Source organism: Bos taurus, chromosome 21, assembly GCF_002263795.3.
Source record: "Bos taurus isolate L1 Dominette 01449 registration number 42190680 breed Hereford chromosome 21, ARS-UCD2.0, whole genome shotgun sequence".
Classification (NCBI taxonomy): Eukaryota; Metazoa; Chordata; class Mammalia; order Artiodactyla; family Bovidae; genus Bos; species Bos taurus.
The window spans coordinates 29,094,412-29,114,445 of record NC_037348.1 but is presented as its reverse complement, the minus strand read 5'-3'; the positions used below and the strand labels follow the sequence as shown (position 1 = coordinate 29,114,445).

At 50.0% G+C, this 20,034-nt stretch overlaps 1 protein-coding gene and 1 pseudogene across 4 annotated transcripts in view; both read right to left on the bottom strand.

The window, feature by feature from the left end:
* The window catches only part of PCSK6 (proprotein convertase subtilisin/kexin type 6), a 211,276-nt gene that overhangs the window by 29,216 nt on the left and 162,026 nt on the right, over nucleotides 1–20,034 (bottom strand). For all 4 annotated transcript variants that reach the window (XM_059879305.1, XM_024982014.2, XM_024982015.2 and 1 more), the window contains 2 exons: nucleotides 12,893–13,081; nucleotides 9,970–10,106 (listed from right to left, as the gene is read on the bottom strand). In XM_059879305.1, the coding sequence (XP_059735288.1) occupies nucleotides 9,970–10,106; nucleotides 12,893–13,081 (326 nt within the window). The remainder of the gene's footprint in view (nucleotides 1–9,969; nucleotides 10,107–12,892; nucleotides 13,082–20,034) is intronic.
* LOC100300380 (ribosome biogenesis protein NSA2 homolog pseudogene) lies at nucleotides 16,704–17,693 on the bottom strand (annotated as a pseudogene).

Genomic DNA, 20,034 nt, shown 5'->3' with positions numbered 1-20,034 from the left:
TGGGGAAACAATGGAAACAGTGTCAGACTTTATTTTCTTGGGCTCCAAAATCACTGCAGATGGTGACTGCAGCCATGAAATTAAAAGACGCTTGCTCCTTGGAAGAAATACTATGACCAACCTAGACAGCATAGCAAAAAGCAGAAATACTACTTTGCTGACAAATGTCCATCTGGTCAAAGCTATGGTTTTTCCAGTAGTCATGTACAGATGTGAGAATTGGACCATAAAGATAGCTGAATGCTGAATCATTGGTGCTTTTGAACTGTGGTGCTAGAGAAGACTCTTGAGGGGCCTTTGGACTGCAAGGAGATCAAACCAGCCAATCCTAAAGGAAATTAGTCCTGAATCTTCATTGGAAGGACAGATGCTGAAGCTCAAGCTCTAATACTTTGGCCACCTGATGCAAAAAACTGACTCACTGGAGAAGACTCTGATGCTAGGAAAGATTGAAGGCAGGAGGAGAAGGGAACGACAGAGGATGAGATGGTTGGATGGCATCACTGACTCGATGGACATGAGTCTGAGCAAGCTCCAGGAGTTGGTGAAGGACAGGGAAGCCATGGGGTCACAAAGAGTCAGATACGACTGTGACTGAGCGACTGAAATGAACAGATGAGTATGCATGGCTTAAAACAGATGATTCAAACTATATGGGCTTTTGATTTAAACAAGGTTTACAGCCACAGGCACCTTCACTCACTCCCCCATCCAACAACTGCATGTTAGCCGCATTGCAGGTGCTGGAGAGGAGAGAGAGCATTCCGCTCTTTCTCAGCGCACCGGCATCACACTAGACCAGTCCTGAGGATGCCCATGATGACCACCCTCCCAGCACTTCACAGGGACCACTGGAGCACACACCCAATCTGCCAATGACCTTGTGCTGAGGCCATGTTCTCTAGAAAGCCAGAGTCTGTGGCAAAGTCTATGGGCTGGGGCTTTACCGGGAGAGGCAATCACGGGCGTAGGGGAGGCTGGGCAGGCAGGGGGCAACAGATACCGAGCTGGCTGTGTGTTCCCTGCAAAGTTGCAGGTTCTAGGCTGAGGAGCTCCTCCCCATGGGCCTTGTAGGGCTGGGAAGGGTGTGCGCCCTCTCCCTGGGCAAACCTCTGGTGCACTCCAGGTATGTTACCTGCCCCTCCAGGTAGCTAGGTGCTGGCGTGAACTAAGACCTCACCTCCGTATTAGTAAACAAAGGATGCTGCCACCATGGAGTCAGCTGGACCAGAGCGCTGCAGGAGCTCAGGATGGAGAGAACAGTTGCCCATGGCGCCCTCAGCTGCTGCAGCGCCCCCACCCTCCCACACAAGCATGCACCCTGGAGGGCTGCAGGATGAAGAGGAGCAGGGCGCTGGCCTCGGCTGGTGGGCGCCTGTGTCCGAGGAGCACCTTCAGGGAGCCCAGGGCCTGTCTCTTCCCACACACAAAAACACGCCAAGTTCCTTAACTTGAAATGACTGGTTTTCTTTAATTAATACTAATTTTTTGATATTTGGACTACCTGGATTTTGTTGCAAAAGCTCTAAAATGCCCTGGCTCCCTGCTTGCCTCTTTGGAGGTGTCCCTCAGAGCTATCTGAGAGGCAGTTCCTCAGGCTTTAGCCCTCAGTGTGTCCACTGAATAAAACCTAACTCTCAACTCACCAGGTGTGCATTTTTTCAGTTGCCACTGGAAAGCTGGGATTTACACATGACCTGGAGGTGGAGAGAAAGCAGCAGCCTTCCCATGTCCTCTTGAGCCTGACTGGCCCCCTCTCCCCCTCTCCACGAGGACCAGCTCAACAACCTGTACGACAGGGCAGCTGTGCGCCAGACACACCTTCAGCTTCCAGGAGACCCAGGGAGCTGACACAGGGCAGGACCTCCCCACTGGGCCAGAAGCAAGGTCCCTAGGCAGCCGGGCTGAGCAAACCTGGGAGGACACAGAGGGTGTGGTGCGAGATGGACAGAGCAAAGCGTAAAGTCCAGAAAGAACGACTTCCCTGGGCTTTCTTTGGTCCCTTCCTTTCTATCCAAGGGAACGCCACAGGGATGTGCCTGGTGGCCCCATGGCTAAGACTCCATGCTCCCAGTGGAGGGTGTGCTGTTTAGATCCCTGGTCAGCGAACTGGATCCCACATGCCACAACTAAAGATTCCACATGCCACAACTAAGACCAGGGGCAGCCAAATAAAGATTCTTTTTAAATCTTAAAAAAAAAAAGACTTGCAATTTCCTTAAAAATGAGAGAGCACCACAGCTTGGTAAGGCAGACAGAACAGCAGGCCAAAGAATCACTGAGCTTGACAAAGAAAAGAAACACACGACAGGTCCAGGGATGCCCACTGCGGACATCTCCGCTCACCATCTGCACCATCATGACCTGGAACCTCCCTGGCCTGCAACACAGGGGCCATGATCCCCCGACACCACAGGGCAGGGGACTGGGAGCTTCCAGGATCAGGTTACACCCACAGACACTCTGCTCCACGCTCACCGCACACAGAGTCCTTGGGCCTGAAGGCAGCAGGGTTCTGGGGTCTGCAGGCCCGGGTTCCCTCTCACCCCTGCCTCCTCACAGACTCTGCCTCTTCTCCATTAGGTCAGCGTGAGCATGGAGCAGGTTCCAGCTGCATAACTTACCCAGCCCTGCAGCTTTATTCCGCATGACTTGGCAAACACACCAACCAAACACGGCTGGGTCTCTTTGATCGCGCCCTGGCTCCGACTTTCAGGTTTAGGGAAAGGAGAAACTCAAAGCTGGGATTCCATGGAAGTGAGCTGGTGGAGTTGGTGTGCTGGGTGGGCTCCAGAGAAAGCCAAGAAATGTAGGACCTTTGCTCAAGGCTCAGCCCCAGCACACCCCAAGCTCATACAGTCACTCAGAGCTGGGAAGGCAAGCTGTGGGTTATGTCTTCCCAGCAGTTTCAGAATCAAGCTGTGAGCAAATTTTTGCTTCTTTTGTATGAAAAAAATGTTGCTTAAGAAGAAGAACGGATATGGAATGGATCTGCTGAGCTGCAAGCTTGAAAGAATGGACTGGATGGTAACCTAGCGAGCAGGGCCTTGGCACTACCCACACCCCACCCCACCCCACCCCAGATTCTGGTGTTCCCAAGCCCCCCAGCTCTCTACTCTCACAGGCAGGTTAACTCTCCCCACAGGCACCAGGCAGGTCTCCACCTGTGTCCTCTGGGTAGAAGCCTCCCCAGGGGCACGTGGGCCAGTTCCCAAAGGCTGCGGTCAGCATGTGCACTTGTGGGACAAGGTGAAAAGCGGCCGAGCGTCCAGGGGAACCCACGGTGTGCCACGTCATGCTGGAAACACTCACACCCATCAGGTGCCCAAACAGGCACAACGGAGTTCCTGTCACTCACAGGGTCCCCCAGGCTGTACTCTGTGGAACTGGAACTGGGACCCAGGCCTCTTGACATCTGCGTTCAGGCTCTTTGCACCAAATCACACCGTGGCCCCAAGTGCGGAACGCCAGGCACACTTGGTAACTTCCACTCGCTCGCTACTCTGATACAGTAAACCCTACGTGCGAACCTTCAAGTTGTAGGCTTTCAAATATGTGAACGTGTGTTCACAAGTCCACTCTTGAGAGTTAGTTCACGTGTCTGGTGTACACTATCACATGAGCGTGCCCTCTACACATGGTTGTGCTCAGGTGTACTTTACTGTACAATCCTGCATAGACTGTGACTTTATTTCAAACTCAGGATGTCTAGAAGCAAGTGTAAAAGCAGCGGTGATGCAGCTGGTACTAATGTACTTTTCAGGGTACTGTGCTATAAGATTAAAACTGTTTTCTCTTTTTCGTGTTTGTTTTTTATGTGGTATTTGTGTGAAAAGTATTATACAGCTACCACAGTGTGGTACTATATAGCCGCATATGTTAGTTGGACACCTGGGCTCACTTTGTTGGACTCAGGAACAAATTGGACTTACAATGGGGCTCTCAGAGTGGCACTTGTTCATATGGAGGGGACTTACTGTATTTAACTGTCCAACTCTGTTTTAATTTATATTTTCTTTTATTACTGCAAAGATTAAGTAAGTGTTAGTTGCTCAGTTGTGTTCAACTCTTTGCAACCCCATGGACTACAGCCTGCCAGGCTCCTCTGTCCATGAGATTATCCAGGCAAGAAGACTGGAGTGGGTTGCCATGCCCTTCTCCAGGGGATCTTCCTGACTTAGGGATCAAACCCAGGTCTCCTACATTGCAGGTAGATTCTTTATCCCTGAGCCACCAGGGAAACAGCTTTTGTTGACTGGTTGTCACTTTTCTTATGAATTGCTTTTTTAAGCTCTCTGCCTATTTTTCTAGTGGGAAGCTTTGCATCTTTCTTAGCAATCTGTGAGATTGCTAGACTTCTTAGTGATTATTTATATATTAATATTAGGTTATATTAATATAAAAAACATTAATATTATATACTGTCTGTCTGCAGTCATCTAACCATGGGAGTTGAGATGTTAGACATGAAGAAGGTGTCTTCCTGCCTATGTATAGGAATTTTTTATACCAAATACTGTTTAATTATCTTCCTTGGAAAAATCAATTTTTAGCATATTGAGAACTCAAATGATGACTGTTTACTGATGAGCAAGATTTAGTAAAAAAAAAAAAATGTAGTTTGATTTATTAAATAAGCAATTAAACCAATGGTGATTAGACTTTTACCCCTCCAAGTGGAGAATTAAAGAAATGAACTACTGAAATAAGAGCTCCTGATTGTGAAGTCTGGTCCTTGGGGCAGAGTCAAGGCTCTGCTCAGAGGGGCTGGCTACTGGAATAACAAGGAGTTGGGGTGTGGGTGGGTAGGCAGAGCAGTTTGTAAGGTCTGAGTCCTGGTTGTAATTGAGCGCACCCCCCCTTAGAGTCTGCTCATTCTCACAGCAAGTCCTTGACATAATGAGGTAAATCTGCCATTACATGCAGATGACATGGAACTATGTATAGAAAACCCTGAAGGTTCAGTTTAGTAAATCCAAAAACTATCAAAACTGATAAACGGGTTCAGTGAGGTAGTAGAATTGCAGTGTTAGCATACAGAAATTGGTGGCATTTCTTTACACTAACAATAAAATATTGAGAGGAAATGTAAAAATAAAACAATTCCTTTCAAAATCACATCAAAAAATAAAATAAAATACTTGGGACTAAACCTGACCAAGAAGGTGAAGGAATTACATGCTGAGAACTATAAACATTAATAAAGGAAATGGAAGATGATTCAAAGAAATGGAAAGATATCCCATGCTCTTGGATTGGAAGAGTTAACAACATTAAAATGGCCATGCTACCCAAAGCAATCTACAAATTGAATGCGATCCCTATCAAATTACCCATGATATTTTTCACAGAACTAGAACAAATAATCCTAAAATGTATATGGAACTGGTGAAGACCCAGAACTACCAAAACATCCTGAGAAAAAAGAACAAGGCAGGAGGTATATCCCATCTGCTTTTGTAAAGTTCTGTTAGGACAAGTATGGTCTTCATTTGTGTATTTCCTGTGGCTGTTTTTGCACTCAAACGGCAGAACTGAGTTGCTGGCACAGAGACCAGAAAGCCCCTCGCAGAAACAGTGTGCAGTCCTTGGGCTACAGAGAAGTGAAAAAGGCCATCTGTGAATTATTTGAGTTTATCCAGAATATTTTGTAAATATTTTTCTGATTTTAATATTATGGTATCTTTTGCCAGACGTTTCTACTTGTATGTGTATAAATCCACCAAGATGATTTCCTTTCCAAATGGTGCACCAACTGTCAATAGCTTTTATCCAACACTTTGTTTTTGCCCCACCAGTTAGAAACACTGCACTCAGTTTGTCTACATGGCTCGGCTGTGGTCCCCTTGCCTCATCTGTCTATTTTGGCACCAATGCCACAGTTTTTAAAAATTTTATTTTTAATTGGAGGATAACTGCATTACAATACTGTGTTGGCTTCTGCCATACAACAACATGAATCAGTCGTAAGTGTACCTATGTCCCCTCCCTCCTGAAGTGCCCTCCCACCTCCCACCCCATCCCACCCCTCTAGGTCATCACAGAGCACTGAGCTGAGCTCCCTGTGCTATATAGCAGCTTCCCACTGGCTATCTGTTTACATATGGCAGTATATATGTTTCAATCGTACTCTCTCAATTTGTCCCTCCCACTCCTTCCTCTGTTGTGTCCACAAGTCTGTTCTGTCTGCATCTCTATTGCTGGCCTGCAAACAGGTTCATCAGTACCTTTTAGATTCCATACATATGCGTTAATATATGATATTTGATTTTCTTCACTCTTAACAGGCTCAAGGTTCATCTACCTCATTAGAACTGACTCAAAGGCATTCCTTTTTATGGCTGAGTAATATTTCACTGTGTATATGTACCACAACTAATTTATCCATCCATCTGTCGATAGACATGTAGATTACTTCCATGTCCTAGCTACTGTAAATAGTGCTGCAATGAACACTGGAGTATATGTGTCTTTTTTGATTATGATTTTCTTAGGGTTGTATGCCCAGTGGTGGGATTGCTCCATCATATGGTAGTTTTATTCTTAGTTTTAAAAGAAATCTCCATGCTGTTCTTCATAGTGGTTGTATCAATTCTCATTCCCACCAACTGTGCAGGAGAGTTCCCTTCTTTCTATCTCCTCTCCAGCATTCATTGTCAATTTTTTGATGATGGCCATTCTGACTGGTGTGAGGGGATACCTCAGTGTAGTTTTGATTTGCGTTTATCTAATAACGAGTGCCACAGCTTTTTAATTATTATAATTTGAAAACGTTTAAATATCTGCATTTAATCTTTCAGAATTTTTTTCCCTAGTCTATTCTTTCAGAAAACTTCATAATCATTCAGTTGAGCAACCCTCCATCCCTTAGTTTCAAGGTGATATTTGCTGTGAGTGTGTTAAAATGGTAGATTTGTTAAGAATGGATTTATCAATGATACTGAAGCCAGGCAGAGAGTATATAGAAAAACTCTTAAAGATTGATAACCATCTATTCTAAGTGCCTTTTGTGTTTCAAGAGCTCCGGTGAGTTAAAAAAATACAGGGCCAAGTCCACAACTGTGGGTCATAGTGAGGTCTCAGAAGTCAAGTATCCCCTGGAGCCTCAGGCCGGGGAGAAGAATGGAGCCCCGACCCTGGTGCACAGTGAAGCTCCAGGTTCCAGGCATCCATTAGCCTTTGTTATTTCATTTGATTTTTATCTCCTAATTGCAACACTTAAAAGCAAAAAAACCCAACCACAAACATCCTAAAGCCAGATATGTGAAGACTGGCCACAGGGATAATGAAGGAAACCTCTGGGTCGGTACTGATAAGGGTGTGCTGAACGGGGATCAACTGAAGTGCCAAGGGCAGAGGCAACCCAGCTGTGAGTGGGGTTTGTACTCGATTGCACTCCTAACCTGGCCTGCAGAGGGAATGACCCTGGGAGAAGACGCACCGTTTCTTTGGCCTAGGAACTGAGGAGGAAAACAATCTCCTCCTCAGGTGAAAGAAAAAAAGTTTTAAAACACGACACATACCAGGCTGAGAATGACAGGAGGTGAGCACTGTTTGAGAAAGGGAGTCATCTGAGGACTTGTTATTCAACCAGCCCCGGGTCTGGTCCCACTCGTGGAGTGTTGTCATCCAGCACAGCCCTGAAGTTAATTGGTTGTTTTCTTTCTTAAGCAATTAAGATGCAGAGGATGGAGGGGACTGAAATGCACAGTACTGCCCCACAGTCTTGTGCCCCACGCACTGGCTCTAGGGATTACGGGAGAGGAAGGACTGGCCAAAAATTCTGACAGGGTAGCTCTGTGCTGCTGCTGCATTCCTGGCCCTGAGGCCAGTGGAGACCCGGTGCCCAGGGGCCGCCCTGACCTGATGGCATGCCCAGCACCGACCACATCCTCGAGGTGGCTCATAGGCCCGAGTTTCTCCTGGGCTTTGGGGTCAGCATCGGGGGAGCCCCTGGTTGTCCTAGGTCAATGTCTGGGGCCCCACGACGCTGACCTGCATGGTTTAGGACCTGGCCCTCACTCTTCCCCTCCTGGCCCCTCTATGTGCGGAGAGCCAGTGGAACCAATGCTAGCTCTACCTGGAAGGCAGACTGGGGGGCCTGTTCCTGTCCTGCACGGGGAGCAGGGTGTGTGGCTTGTCAACACTCACTGGACACCCTGTTCCCACAAAGGCCACCTCAAGAGTGGTGTCTCTACAGGTGGAGCTCACACACATGAACCCGCCCCAGGGGCCACTGCAGGGTTGGGCAGACGCTCTGGACACTGAGGGGGGTGTCCCCGTCCCCCACGTCCAGCAGGTCAGACAAGTCCAGAGCTAGAAGGCAGGTGTTTACACTGCTCTGAGGAAGGACAGTCTTTCCAAAAAATGGTGCTGGGCTAACAGGACCTCCATACACAAAAAAACGGAACTTGGACTCTCACCTCACACTACACACAAAAAGTGACTAAAACCAGACCCAAGTCCTAAACCAAGGAGCTAAAACTATAAAACTCCTGGAAGAAAACAGTTTTCAAGCTTCGTTATCTCAGGTTAGGCAGTAGTTTCAACATGATATTAAAAGTGAAGGAAAACTAGAAAAAATAAATTGAATTTCCTCAAAATAAAAAATGGCTGCATCAAAGGGTACTATTAATAAAGTAAACCACCCACATACTGGGGAAAAAGGTTTGCAAATCTCATTGTTCGGTAAGGGGCTGCTGCTGCTGCTAAGTCGCTTCAGTCGTGTCTGACTCTGTGCGACCCCATAGACGGAAGCCCACCAGGCTCCTCCATCCCTGGGATTCTCCAGGCAAGAACACTGGAGTGGACTGCCATTTCCTTCCCCAATGCAGGAAAGTGAAAAGTGAAAGTGAAGTCGCTCAGTCGTGCCCGACTGGAAGCGACCCCATGGACTGCAGCCCACCAGGCTCCTCCGTCCATGGGATTTTTCCAGGCAAGAGTACTGGAATGGGTTGCCATTGCCTTCTCCTCGGTAAGGGTCTAGTGTCCAGAATATTTAGAGTTCCTCTAATTTGATGATAGAAGACAAACAAGCCAGTTTAAAGGTAGACAAATGACTTGAACAGACATTTCCCCCAAAGAAGGGATAAAGTGGCCAATAAGCACATGAAAACATGCTCTACATCACTAATCATTAGGGAAATGCAAATCAAAACCACAGTGAGACGCTACTTTTCACTCACTAGGATGGTTATAACAAAAGAGGGTGCTGGTAGGGAACTTAAAATCCTCCTATCTTGATGACAGGCACTGTCTGGCCACTGTCTGGCCACTGTCAAATTTCCCAGCAATTCCTCAAAAAGTTAAATACAGATTTACCATATGGCCCAGGAATCCCACTCCTAGGTACATAGCCCAGAGAACTAAAAACACACGTCCACACAAAAACTTGTACATGGATATTCATAATATTATTAGTAGTTATGAAGAGAGAAAAAACCCCCAGTTGTCCATCAAGTGATGAATGAATAAGCAAAATGCAGTTCATCAATACAACGGGAGAGTAGTTAGTTAAGGAATGAAGTGTTGACGCTGGCTATAATACTGATGAACCCTGAAACATGATGCTACACAGAAGAAGCCAGTGAGAAAAGGTCACCAACACTGTGATTCCCTTTATATGAAATGTCCCAAAGCGGCAAGTCCAGACATAGAACATAGGTTAGGCGCTGCTAGGGTTGCAAGGTGTGGGGAGTGGGGTGACTGTTGAACATGTAGGGACTCCTACATGGGATGATGACCAAGTTCTGGAATTAGATGTTGTGATAGCTGCACAATACCATGAATGTACTGAAATCCATTAAACTGTACACTTAAAAATGATTAAAGCTGTGAAATTTATATTATGTAAACTTTACCTCTAAGAAAAAGCAAAGAGTGGTTGAGGTACTGTGGCTGAGTCAAGTCTAGGGCTAACCACAGGGCTGAAACACAGGAAGTGCTGGGACCATCCCAGGAGCCACTGACCTTGCTTCTCCCGGTTGCGAACCTGGGATGGCATGTCTTGGATTTCCAGCGTCCATTCCCCCTCGGCCTTCTCTCCCCAGCAGTGCACAGTCATGAACTCCCAGTTTGTAAAGCCTTCGTTGGAATGATCCAGCAGTCTGCAATCGGAGTCGCGGGGTCAGTCCAGAGGGGCCCAGAAGGGATGGTGGGTAGACCCTGGCTGTGCAGCACCACCCGGCAAGGTGCCTGCACCCTCAACCTCGGCGGGTCCCCAAACGCTCACTGAGGAAGGCAGCCAAGTGGCACAGGTGGCGCCCAGCATGAGATGGGGCTCCATCAGTGGTGGGCTCCTCCCCCATCCTAGCTCTCACATGAAGACTCAGGCCCAGGGATCTGCTGCAAGCCCCCCTCCAGTGACTGGCAGAACTGAAATATCCTCTCCTGTCCTGGGTTCTCTCCATCACCATCAAGCGCCCCTATGCTCCACCCCAGGAGGGTTCCACAGAGCTGTGACCCCAGTTCCTGGACACTGGAAAGTGATGGCAGCAGGGCCACATCATTCCTTCCTGCAAAGCCGCAAGGGTGTCACGGAGAAGGCCCTTCCGAAATGCCGTCTTGTGGAGTGAAGGAAACGCTCAAGTTGTCTGACAGCAGCATTGTTCTCCAGAAGATAGGAATGAGGAACGTGAACCACTGCTCAGCCCCAGGGAGAACATACCCTCGCTTGGGCCCCAGGGCTTAGCAGGTCCCCTCAGGTGCACGTGGGGAGAGGAGACACCATGAGCACTGGCCTTACCCCTCCAGGTCCCCACAGCTGCATGTGGGGAGATGAGACACCCTGAACACTGGCCTCACCCCTCCAGGTCCCCACAGCTGCACGTGGGGAGATGAGACACCCCTGAGCACTGGCCTCACCCCTCCAGGTCCCCACAGCTGCATGTGGGGAGATGAGACACCCTGAACACTGGCCTCACCCCTCCAGGTCCCCACAGCTGCACGTGGGGAGATGAGACACCCTGAGCACTGGCCTCACCCCTCCAGGTCCCCACAGCTGCACGTGGGGAGATGAGACACCCCTGAGCACTGGCTTCACTGCTCCAGGTCCCCACAGCTGCCCGATCCCCTTGGGCCTTCCTGCTGGACCTCCGGCCTGGGTCCACTTTCTCAAGCTTGCTTCAGGCAGAAACAGGGAGCAGCTCATGGGCATCTTCTATCTCCAGCCCTCAGACCCCGAGAAGAAAGGTTTCCAGGCTCCTCATCTCACTCTTCCTTCACAACCTGTCTATCTCTACCTCTAATGTGTAGGGGCTCTTTACTGTTCATCAGAAACTCAGATGTTTCATATGATGTCAGACTCAATTCCCAGTTGTGGATTCTCTAAACGTCCACCGTCCAGAAATGTTTACAAAGGGAGCATGCTCTACACAAACAGTGCGGGGAGGGGAAAACTTTCTTCTAAGAAACCACCAAGGTCAAGGCTGATCTTCACTTATTACCCCCAATGAATGTGGAATAAAGACAAGCTCTTTCTGGGACTGAGGGACATAAGATATCCGCTTACTCAAAGCAAAAAGAAACCTAGAAACCCGAAAAAGCCGCTGAATTAAGCAAGATCAAAAATAAAGTAGGTGATTGATCCCACACTTGATCTTAGCTGAGAGGTCAAAAAGTGACTGGATCCTGAAACAAAGACTCCTGCTGTAATCCCACAGCCTGCCCTGCTGCTGCTGCTGCGTCGCTTCAGTTGTGTCCGACTCTGTGCGACCCCATAGACGGAAGCCCACCAGGCTCCCCCGTCCCTGGGATTCTCCAGGCAAGAACACTGGAGTGGGTTGCCATTGCCTTCTCCAATGCATGAAAGTGAAAAGTGAAAGTGAAGTCGCTCAGTCGTGTCCGACTCTAGCGACTCCATGGACTGTAGCCTACCAGGCTCCTCCGTCCATGGGATTTTGGGGTGCCATTGCCTTCTCCGACAGCCTGCCCTGGAAAGACCCAACTCCCAAGACTCAGATGACAGCCTGGGCTCAGTGTGACCCAGGGCATGGGCAGCTAGGAACCAGGTGAGTCCAGGTTCATAGCCCTCTCGTTTTGGGGTTCCCACCCTGGGCCTGAGCAAGGAGTGGGAGTCAGGAGGGGAGGAGCACAGAGCATAGGCCAACACTTCCATTGGGTCATCACATCTAGTCCTCATAACTCTGCTAGCTGAGATGGAGGAACCTCAGGACGCCTCGAGAGCCAAGAAGCAGTAGCAGCCCCCCGCGCCTGCTGGCCCATGGAGGAGCAGGCTGCAAGCTCTGGTCTCTCGGTCCCACAGCCCATGCCCAAGAAGTGACCTCAAGAGGGCCGGGAGATGAGCAGCCCCGTCCAGCCTCAGCTGACGCAGAGACAGGCGCTGACCGCTCTAGTGAGTGTCTGCCCATAGCATGCAAGCCTGGACAAAATTGGACAGATTCCAATTTCTCAAGAAGACTAGACTTGTGGATTTTTAAAGGAAACGTCTAAAAGTTCTAACAACAACTCTGGTTGCAAAATAGCACAAAGCTGCAGCTTGCTGGCTGGCATCCTCAAATGCTTGTGCCCACACCAGTCCCCAAGTGCAGAAGGTGGCCCAGGCCCCCTCCAGAGGGAGACACCACTGTCACCCTTGTGCTACGAGGGGGAGCCCAGCAGGGCCACGCATCTCTCCACCAGACAGCCACGGCCTCTACCACTGCCCGTAGTGATAGAAAAAGTGGAAAAGGTTCTGGATGTCTGAAGGCTAGGCTGCAGGAGGCTATTTCTCAGGTTTGGGGGGCTGCATGTGTGTGTCTCCAGAGCCCCCAATATGCTGGCACCTTGCAGAGTCCTGTGACACTGAGCTGCGCCCAGCCCCTACCTACCTCTCACCCAGCCACCCCTCTGGACCCCATCCCCTAGCCCCCGGCCCCTGCCCACCTGGACTCACCTCTTCGCCAGCAGCTGAGACCTGGTCCCAGAGGGGGATGTCAGGTGGATCTGCAGGTCGCCACGGCGCGGGTGGGAGATAGAGATGCGGGCCACCACGTGCTCCAGGAAGCCCACGTGCTGGTCTGAGTGGTCGGCACAGGCAGTGGTCAGGGCGGTGGTCCACAGCGTCTGCACCACCGGGATGCTCCTGCCAGGGGTGGGGGTGGGCTTAGTGTGGGGCTCCAAACCCCTAAGTTGTGCACCAGGGGACAGGACAGGCCTCCCAGCCAAAGCCCCTTGTGTCTCCCTCTTAGACACGCTTGTCAGAGTCACATCACCTGCCCTGAAAGGGTTGATCATTCTGGGATTTGCTCAGAGAGACTTAGTGTCTTCCTGCGCAGACTCAGCCTGCACACCCAGAATTCGGCCCCCTCAGTGTGGCCAGCTAGTCTCCTGAGCATCCTGGGGTATGAGAGGCTTTAAAACCCCATCACTCTGTCTCAAAGACTGGCCTTGAGGATACAGGTCATGATGCCGAATGCTAACAACAGCAAACACTTTCTGAGCTGACTACATGCCGGGCACTGGCCCCTGGCCTGCATACTGACAAGGACCGACCCATTTAACCCAGAGAGGTCACAGAGCTGTGGAGGGGCAGAGCTGGGACACATGGACACATGTGAGGCTCCGAGTCCTCTGCGTCCACCTGAGCCACCTTGTCCGACACAGATGTCTACATGGACCCACAATCACATTCAAGAAGCCAGGAAGTAGGAGAGGGACAAGGGACCTGGGGTCACTGGTGGAGGTCACGGTGACTGGACCAGAGGACTCTTCATGGAGGCTGGACAGGAAGTCTGCTCTGGACGGTCCTGATGGAACGCTGGCCGCCCCCCCACCCCACAAGGGAGTTTGTGCTCTGAACAAACCCAAGGGTGTTTACCATCTGGGGTGGTCTCTGGGGATAGGCACCATACCCTGATCCCTCAGGACTCCCCAGATGGAGCAGACAAGCCTTCCCCTAACACTGCTGCAGAGCCGGGCCAGGCCACCCGCCAGTGCTGCACCTGCACAGCTCACTCTGACGGCCTGTGAGCTTAAGAAAGGCCACGCTCTGCCCAGCAGCACAGGAGTAACTCTGCGACGCTGGGCCAGCACTCAGTCTACTGCGGGGAGCGCTGTTTCCACTATGCCCGACTTCCCTCTGGGGAGGGGGCTTCCCCCAGAGGGAGCTCCCGTGTGGGCTCAGTGTCTCCGGAATTAAATCGCTTGGCTCAACAGGGCCTGAGTCATAAAAAACAATCAAAACACTTATAAACAGTGATGTAATTCCTCTGGAGACTCTCTAAATATTTGAAAACATGACTTGTATACGTTGTAAACTGACAGAGATGCTTACTTCTCCCAGTGCTTTTCCTAGGTTTTACTGTCAGTGTTTGGTGGTCAGCAGCCCCGCCCAGCCCCACGGGCATTCACTCATCTTCAGGTAAACTATTCCTACCTCCTGCATTGAGGAGGCAATGTGGGTGCTGGGGAAGGGGGCGGTGGACACTCCCCTGTGAAGACTCACTAAGCAACCCTACACCCTCCTCAGCTAAAAAGCAAGACAGGGGTGAAACAGACACAAAAGTCACAACCAAGCTCCCACCCTCAACCATCTGCCAGCTGGGATGGGGAGCCATCACTCTGCCCTAGAAATGCATCCCACCCAGGAAACCCCACTACCAGTGATGAGGGGCCTGACCTCAGGGTACAGGAACAGAAGTAAAGAGCCCCACACTCCCCACAGCTGCCTCCCCAGCCTGGCCTTGGAGCTGATGCCCCAAGAGGAAAGCACATTTTAGGGAGCACACGTGGCGTCCTCACTGAGGTTGGCAGCGTCTCTTGGGGACCCCAGCTGCTGGCCCTCCCTGAGGGTACACACACTGGCTGGGCTGAGCACAGAAGCTGCAGGGTTTCAGTCAAATCATGCACAGAAACACAAACACAGGTAAGCTACACATTAATCACAAAAGCTGATCTAGAAAGATTGTAAAGCTCCCAAGATGACTCAGAATGTTCTTCTGCTACTAAACTCTGAAACTGTCATCTGTGCACAAAGCCATCTCTCCAGGACCCCAGAGAGCCTGAGGACTTCAGAGGTCCCTTCAGACCCAGTGATATTCAAGCTGTGGGAGCTGCCCTCCTGGAAAAGGGCTCTGGGGACAGAGATGTGTCACTTCCTGCTGAGCTGTGCCAGACTCAATGCTGGACCCTCCAGGTGTTCCTTCATCCTACGCCCCTCAGCAGCAACCCTCTCAGGGAAGGTGGGGAACAGCGACCAGCCTGAAGGCTCATAGCCACTTCCTAGATCTTGCATTCAGCTTTCTCTAGCACATGACACCATCTAATTGCTCGTATATCTGTAGGGACAAGTTCCCAATTTACTAAATTCAAGACACTCACCTAGTCACAGTGCTTATAATCTTAGGGCATCCAAGTGACGTTCAGAACCAGAGGCAGAACTGTTTTCGAGTAAACCAAGTGTTGGGGAAGAGCAGGAGAAGCTGGGCAGCATGGGTGCCCCCCGCCCCCTCCGCTCTGCTTGGGGGGCCGCGGCAGTCAGCACAGGGACCTCCCTCCACTGCCGTGCTTTACAAATTGTGGTAACCCTGCGGCAGCCAAGTCTGTCAGCCACACCTTTCCAAAAGCATTTGGTCACTTCGTGTATCTCTGTCACATTTTGGCAATTCTCACAATATTTCAAACTCTTCAATGATCTTTGAAGGTTTCACACTTTTAATAAAGTTCTGGTGATGTTTGATGTACAGTTGTAAAAAGATTACAACTCACTGAAGGCTCAGATGATGGTGAGTCCTTTTTTTTTTTTTTAGCAGTAAAAGTCCTTCTTTTTTTTCTTTTTAGCAGTAAAGTACTTCTTACTAAGGTAGGTACATTGTCCTCTTAGACACAGTGCTATTGCACACAACAGACTACAGTGTTTTAGAAACGTAACTTCTGCATGCATCGGGAAACCAAAAAGTTCATGTGACTTGTTTTATTGCAGTGACCTGGAACTGAACCTGTAACATCTCCCAAGTCTGCCTCACTTTGCACTCCCACCTGGAAGACCCCTCCCCAGCTTAGTTTCAAGCCCAGACCTGCATCCTGGCCCAGAGTGTTTCAGAACCCCTGGGAACCTTGCCTGTATCTCTCCAGTGTCTATGGTGACTTCCTAGAACAACAAGGACAACTGTATCATTCAAGTTCCAATATTCATCTCAGAAGCAGGGAGCATTGGACTTCCCTGGCATTCCACTGGTTAGCACTCCATGCTTCTACTGCAGGGAGCACGGGTTCAACCCTGATCTGGGAAGATGCCACAAGCTGTGGAGCAACTAACCCTGTGCGCCACAACTAAGGAGCTTGTGCTCTGGAGCCCGTGTTCTGCAACAAGAGAAGCCACTGCAATGAGAAGCCCATGTACCACAACCAGACAAAAGCCTGCGCAGCAATGAGGCTGCAGCCAAATTAAAAAAAAAATAATGATAATTTCCAAACCTCACACCCGTGTTGGGGGTTTTGAATGAGTGAATCCATACACACAGTGCTTAGAACAAAGGCTGGCACACAGTAAGCTCCTGATAATCATCACCCATCAACCCACTACATATTTATAAGCAGAACTGTTATAAAAAGACCATCACATGTGGTCTGGTTTAACGAGACACCAGAAGAGTAAACAGCATGTGGTTAATGCACAGTTAATTCTTGAACATCTAGAAATAGATGTTCTGCTTTGGAGATAACCCTGAGTCAAAGCTTTTAGTTTTGAAGTATCTTTGCATGGTGGTTTGGTTGGTAGTATTCAGAAATATCAGAGTAACGGTTTCCCAATTGGTGTGTAGTCTTCAGTAATTATAAGGAGTTATTTGCATGTAACTGCTGTCAAACCAGTAAGACTGCATTTATGCATCCATCATTTTCAGGATTATTGGTAACCTGGGCATATTTTCCCCAGATGACTTTGCCTCCTTGTGTTACAAGGCCCAACTCGCTCACGTTCACCTCAATGACGGTTCCTTTGGTAATAACGCCCAAAGTTGTATATAGTGGGGATGAGGGATTCTTCTTTACACCAAGTATTGGCAAGCAAAAGGTGGCTTTCAGTTCAGGATGTGTTACATGAGCCTTCTTGAAACGTAATCCCATTGGCCTAATGAATCTTTCATATTTAGGTGGTTTTCGAGTAAAGCCATCTCCAACAAAACAGACTTTAGTAACCATCCTCTTCCAGGCTTTCTTCTTTCTCTTTCCTGTTCGAATAACTTTTAATACTTCTGTTTCTCCCTGGGCACGAACTTTAGGCAGAGGGACCTCCCATTTTCCCGCTTTCTCTTTTCGTTTCTGTTTAATCATATTGGAAAGTACTTTAGCTCGAGACTGTCCCTCACGGTCCAGTAGATATGCAGGTACTGCTCCTTGTGGAGTTTTTTCATCATTCTTCTGTTTGGTGTTTCTCTTTTCATGCATCTTAATAGTCTTTTTCATTTGTATTTTCTCAGCATGGCGCTGTTTATGGTAGAGCTTCGCTTTCAGACCAATCATCTTTTTTGCCTTCTTTGAACGTTCATGAGCCTCTCGACCTTCCTTCTTTCTCTTTTTCTCATGGTAATCCAAACGATATCCATAGCGCTTACGGTGTAACTCAATATATTCATTTTGTGGCATGGTGACGGCTGCCGAGCCGCCGGGTGCAGTCTCCGCGGCGCGAAGAAGCTCTCAATTTTCGGCTCTCAGAGACCAACGAGCCAACTCCGCACCACCCGCGACAGGAAAGGGTCTATTCTGGGTGAGTTCTTTAATAAAAGACGAGCCACACTAAACTACACACTGTCTGGATGGTAACCTTCCAAACCTGCTGAGACCGAAGACGAGCAGGTCAACTCCTCTTGCTTGGCTGTCTTTCAGCATGGAGTTGGGAGGCACAGATGTCATCAACTGTCCAACTGTAGCTGGGTCTTTAAAGATGTAGGGACATGCTAGCTAGAAAACCCTATGGGTCAGATAAGATTTTTAAAAGCTGGGACTCTTTTTCATTCACGGGAGTTATATTAAGGTTGATTTTCACTTTCAGAAAGGTTATAGAAGTGTCATTTCACCCTTTTCTATCTGACACCCCTAGACTTTAAAATAATTTTGCACAGGTAGATGGCACTGGTCATGACCCTATTTACTTTCCATTAGTGGACAGAAACTTCTAAGGAGGTTTAAACCATTTGTACCCAAAACCAGTCAAGAATGCCATCCTTGTGTGCCTGCACGTTACAACAGAGGCTGGGCCTCCACTCATGCTTGCACAGTGTCACCTCTATGGCCTGGACAAGTCATTCTCAAACATGAATGTGCCCGGTGAGGTCAAGGGACTTGCCCTCCTGCTGGGCCAAGACTCCACACTCGCTGACAGCCACCCGGCCATGCTTGGCCCTGATGCCTGTTCTGTGGGTGCCGGGGGCTGCTCCGGGGTAGGGTGGGTGAAGGCTATAATCAGGTGGCCCAGGGAGATCTGGAGATCAGTGTTTGCGAATAGGAGTTGGGGAAGGGCTGGCCTCTGAGGGGTGCGGGGAGGGCTGGCCCCTGGTGAGCAGGGGGTGCCTGGCCCCTCTCCTTCCTCACCACCCCACTCCCAAGGGCGCCTCTCTCCCGGCCTCTCCTGGTGGCTCCACCGCCTACTCCATGAACTTCAGGGATGCCGACAGGCACAGGCTGCCGTCCCTCCACTGCCAGACCCTGGATACACAGCGTCCAGACAAGGAGGTCAGCATGGCCTTTCTGCAGAGAATGACTGACCGCTCCCCCGACAGTCCCTGATGGCAGCCTGCCCCCTCTCCCCATCACCACCTCTCTGCTGTGCTGCTGGCCCTCTGCCCCTCTGGCCCGAGCCTGACTCAGGTTCGGGGTGGCGCTGGAGCCTGCCAGCAGAGGGACACCAGCGGGGCCTAAGCAGTCCTCCAGGGCACAGTGGGTATGACACCCATGTCTGAGCACAGGCTGGATCTGCAGAGAGGGTAGTCCCGGGACTCCTCTGGTCACGGTCAGGGGGACCATCTCCCTGGACAGGACATACCCCAGGGAGGACTGTGGGGGGAAGGAGGGTGGAGAGGTGTTGGTACTCTTCATTCCTGCCCTGCACATGACCAGGGACACCCAAGCCTCTGGCCCACAACCCCACACGACCTCACCGACATCACTGCAGACTTACCAGGACGCCTGCACTTAATCCCAGTGAACAAGGTTCTCTGAAGTTCACACTGGGGTAGACTCGTCCTTCCACTCAGGAGGGAGGGCAGGGAAATGAGTCCCATGTGGGTACAAAGGTCTGCACAAGATGCCCAAGGAGGCCCCCTCTTCCCCCTCGCTGTCTCTCTCTCCCTCCCTGTCTCCCTCTCCTTTTCTCTCTGTCTCTCTCTTCTCTCTCTCTCTCTGCTCTCCACAGGAAGCACTAAAGCTGGGTCTAGGACACTCACAGCATTCCTGGATTCCACCATGAGAAGAAACCAGAAAGAGGCTGAGAGAATGAACAGCCATCCTGGGGGACCCCTGGACCAAGAAGCATCCGTGGAGAGGGAGCAAGGAGAAGCAGGGGAGGAGAAGCAGGTGTGTGGGAAGACTTCCTTTTCATCTTTAAGCCAAACCATCCGAGCAGCTTAGTCAAAGCTACACAAGAACCCGACAAAGGAAACCGGCCATAAGCACAGGGGGCACCGAGCATGTGGCTCAAGTGACCCCGGCAGGCAGGCTGTGACCACAGGTCAAAGCGGGCATGTGATTCCATGCGGAGCACCCGCCTGGTGGCCTGTGTGTCTGTGTCCTGGCCCTCATGTCCCTGGGGACAACCGAACCTGTAGTTGAGTCTGTGGTGTCGGACAGCTGGTTGGCTGACTAGTCCTGCGAGGCTAAGGCTGCTGAACGCAAAGACGATTTTCCCTTAGAGACATATGCGACTCTCCTGTCCGCTGGAGTATGTGGCCTTTCCCTCCTCAAAGGACAGAAACAATGTCACACTGTGTGTGACGGCTGCGCCCCTCCACCCGTGCTGTCTAGACTCCATGGACCAGCACTTAAAAAACAAAATAAAATAAAAATAAAAACAACCCTGCGCCACCGAGGCACCACTCTCCC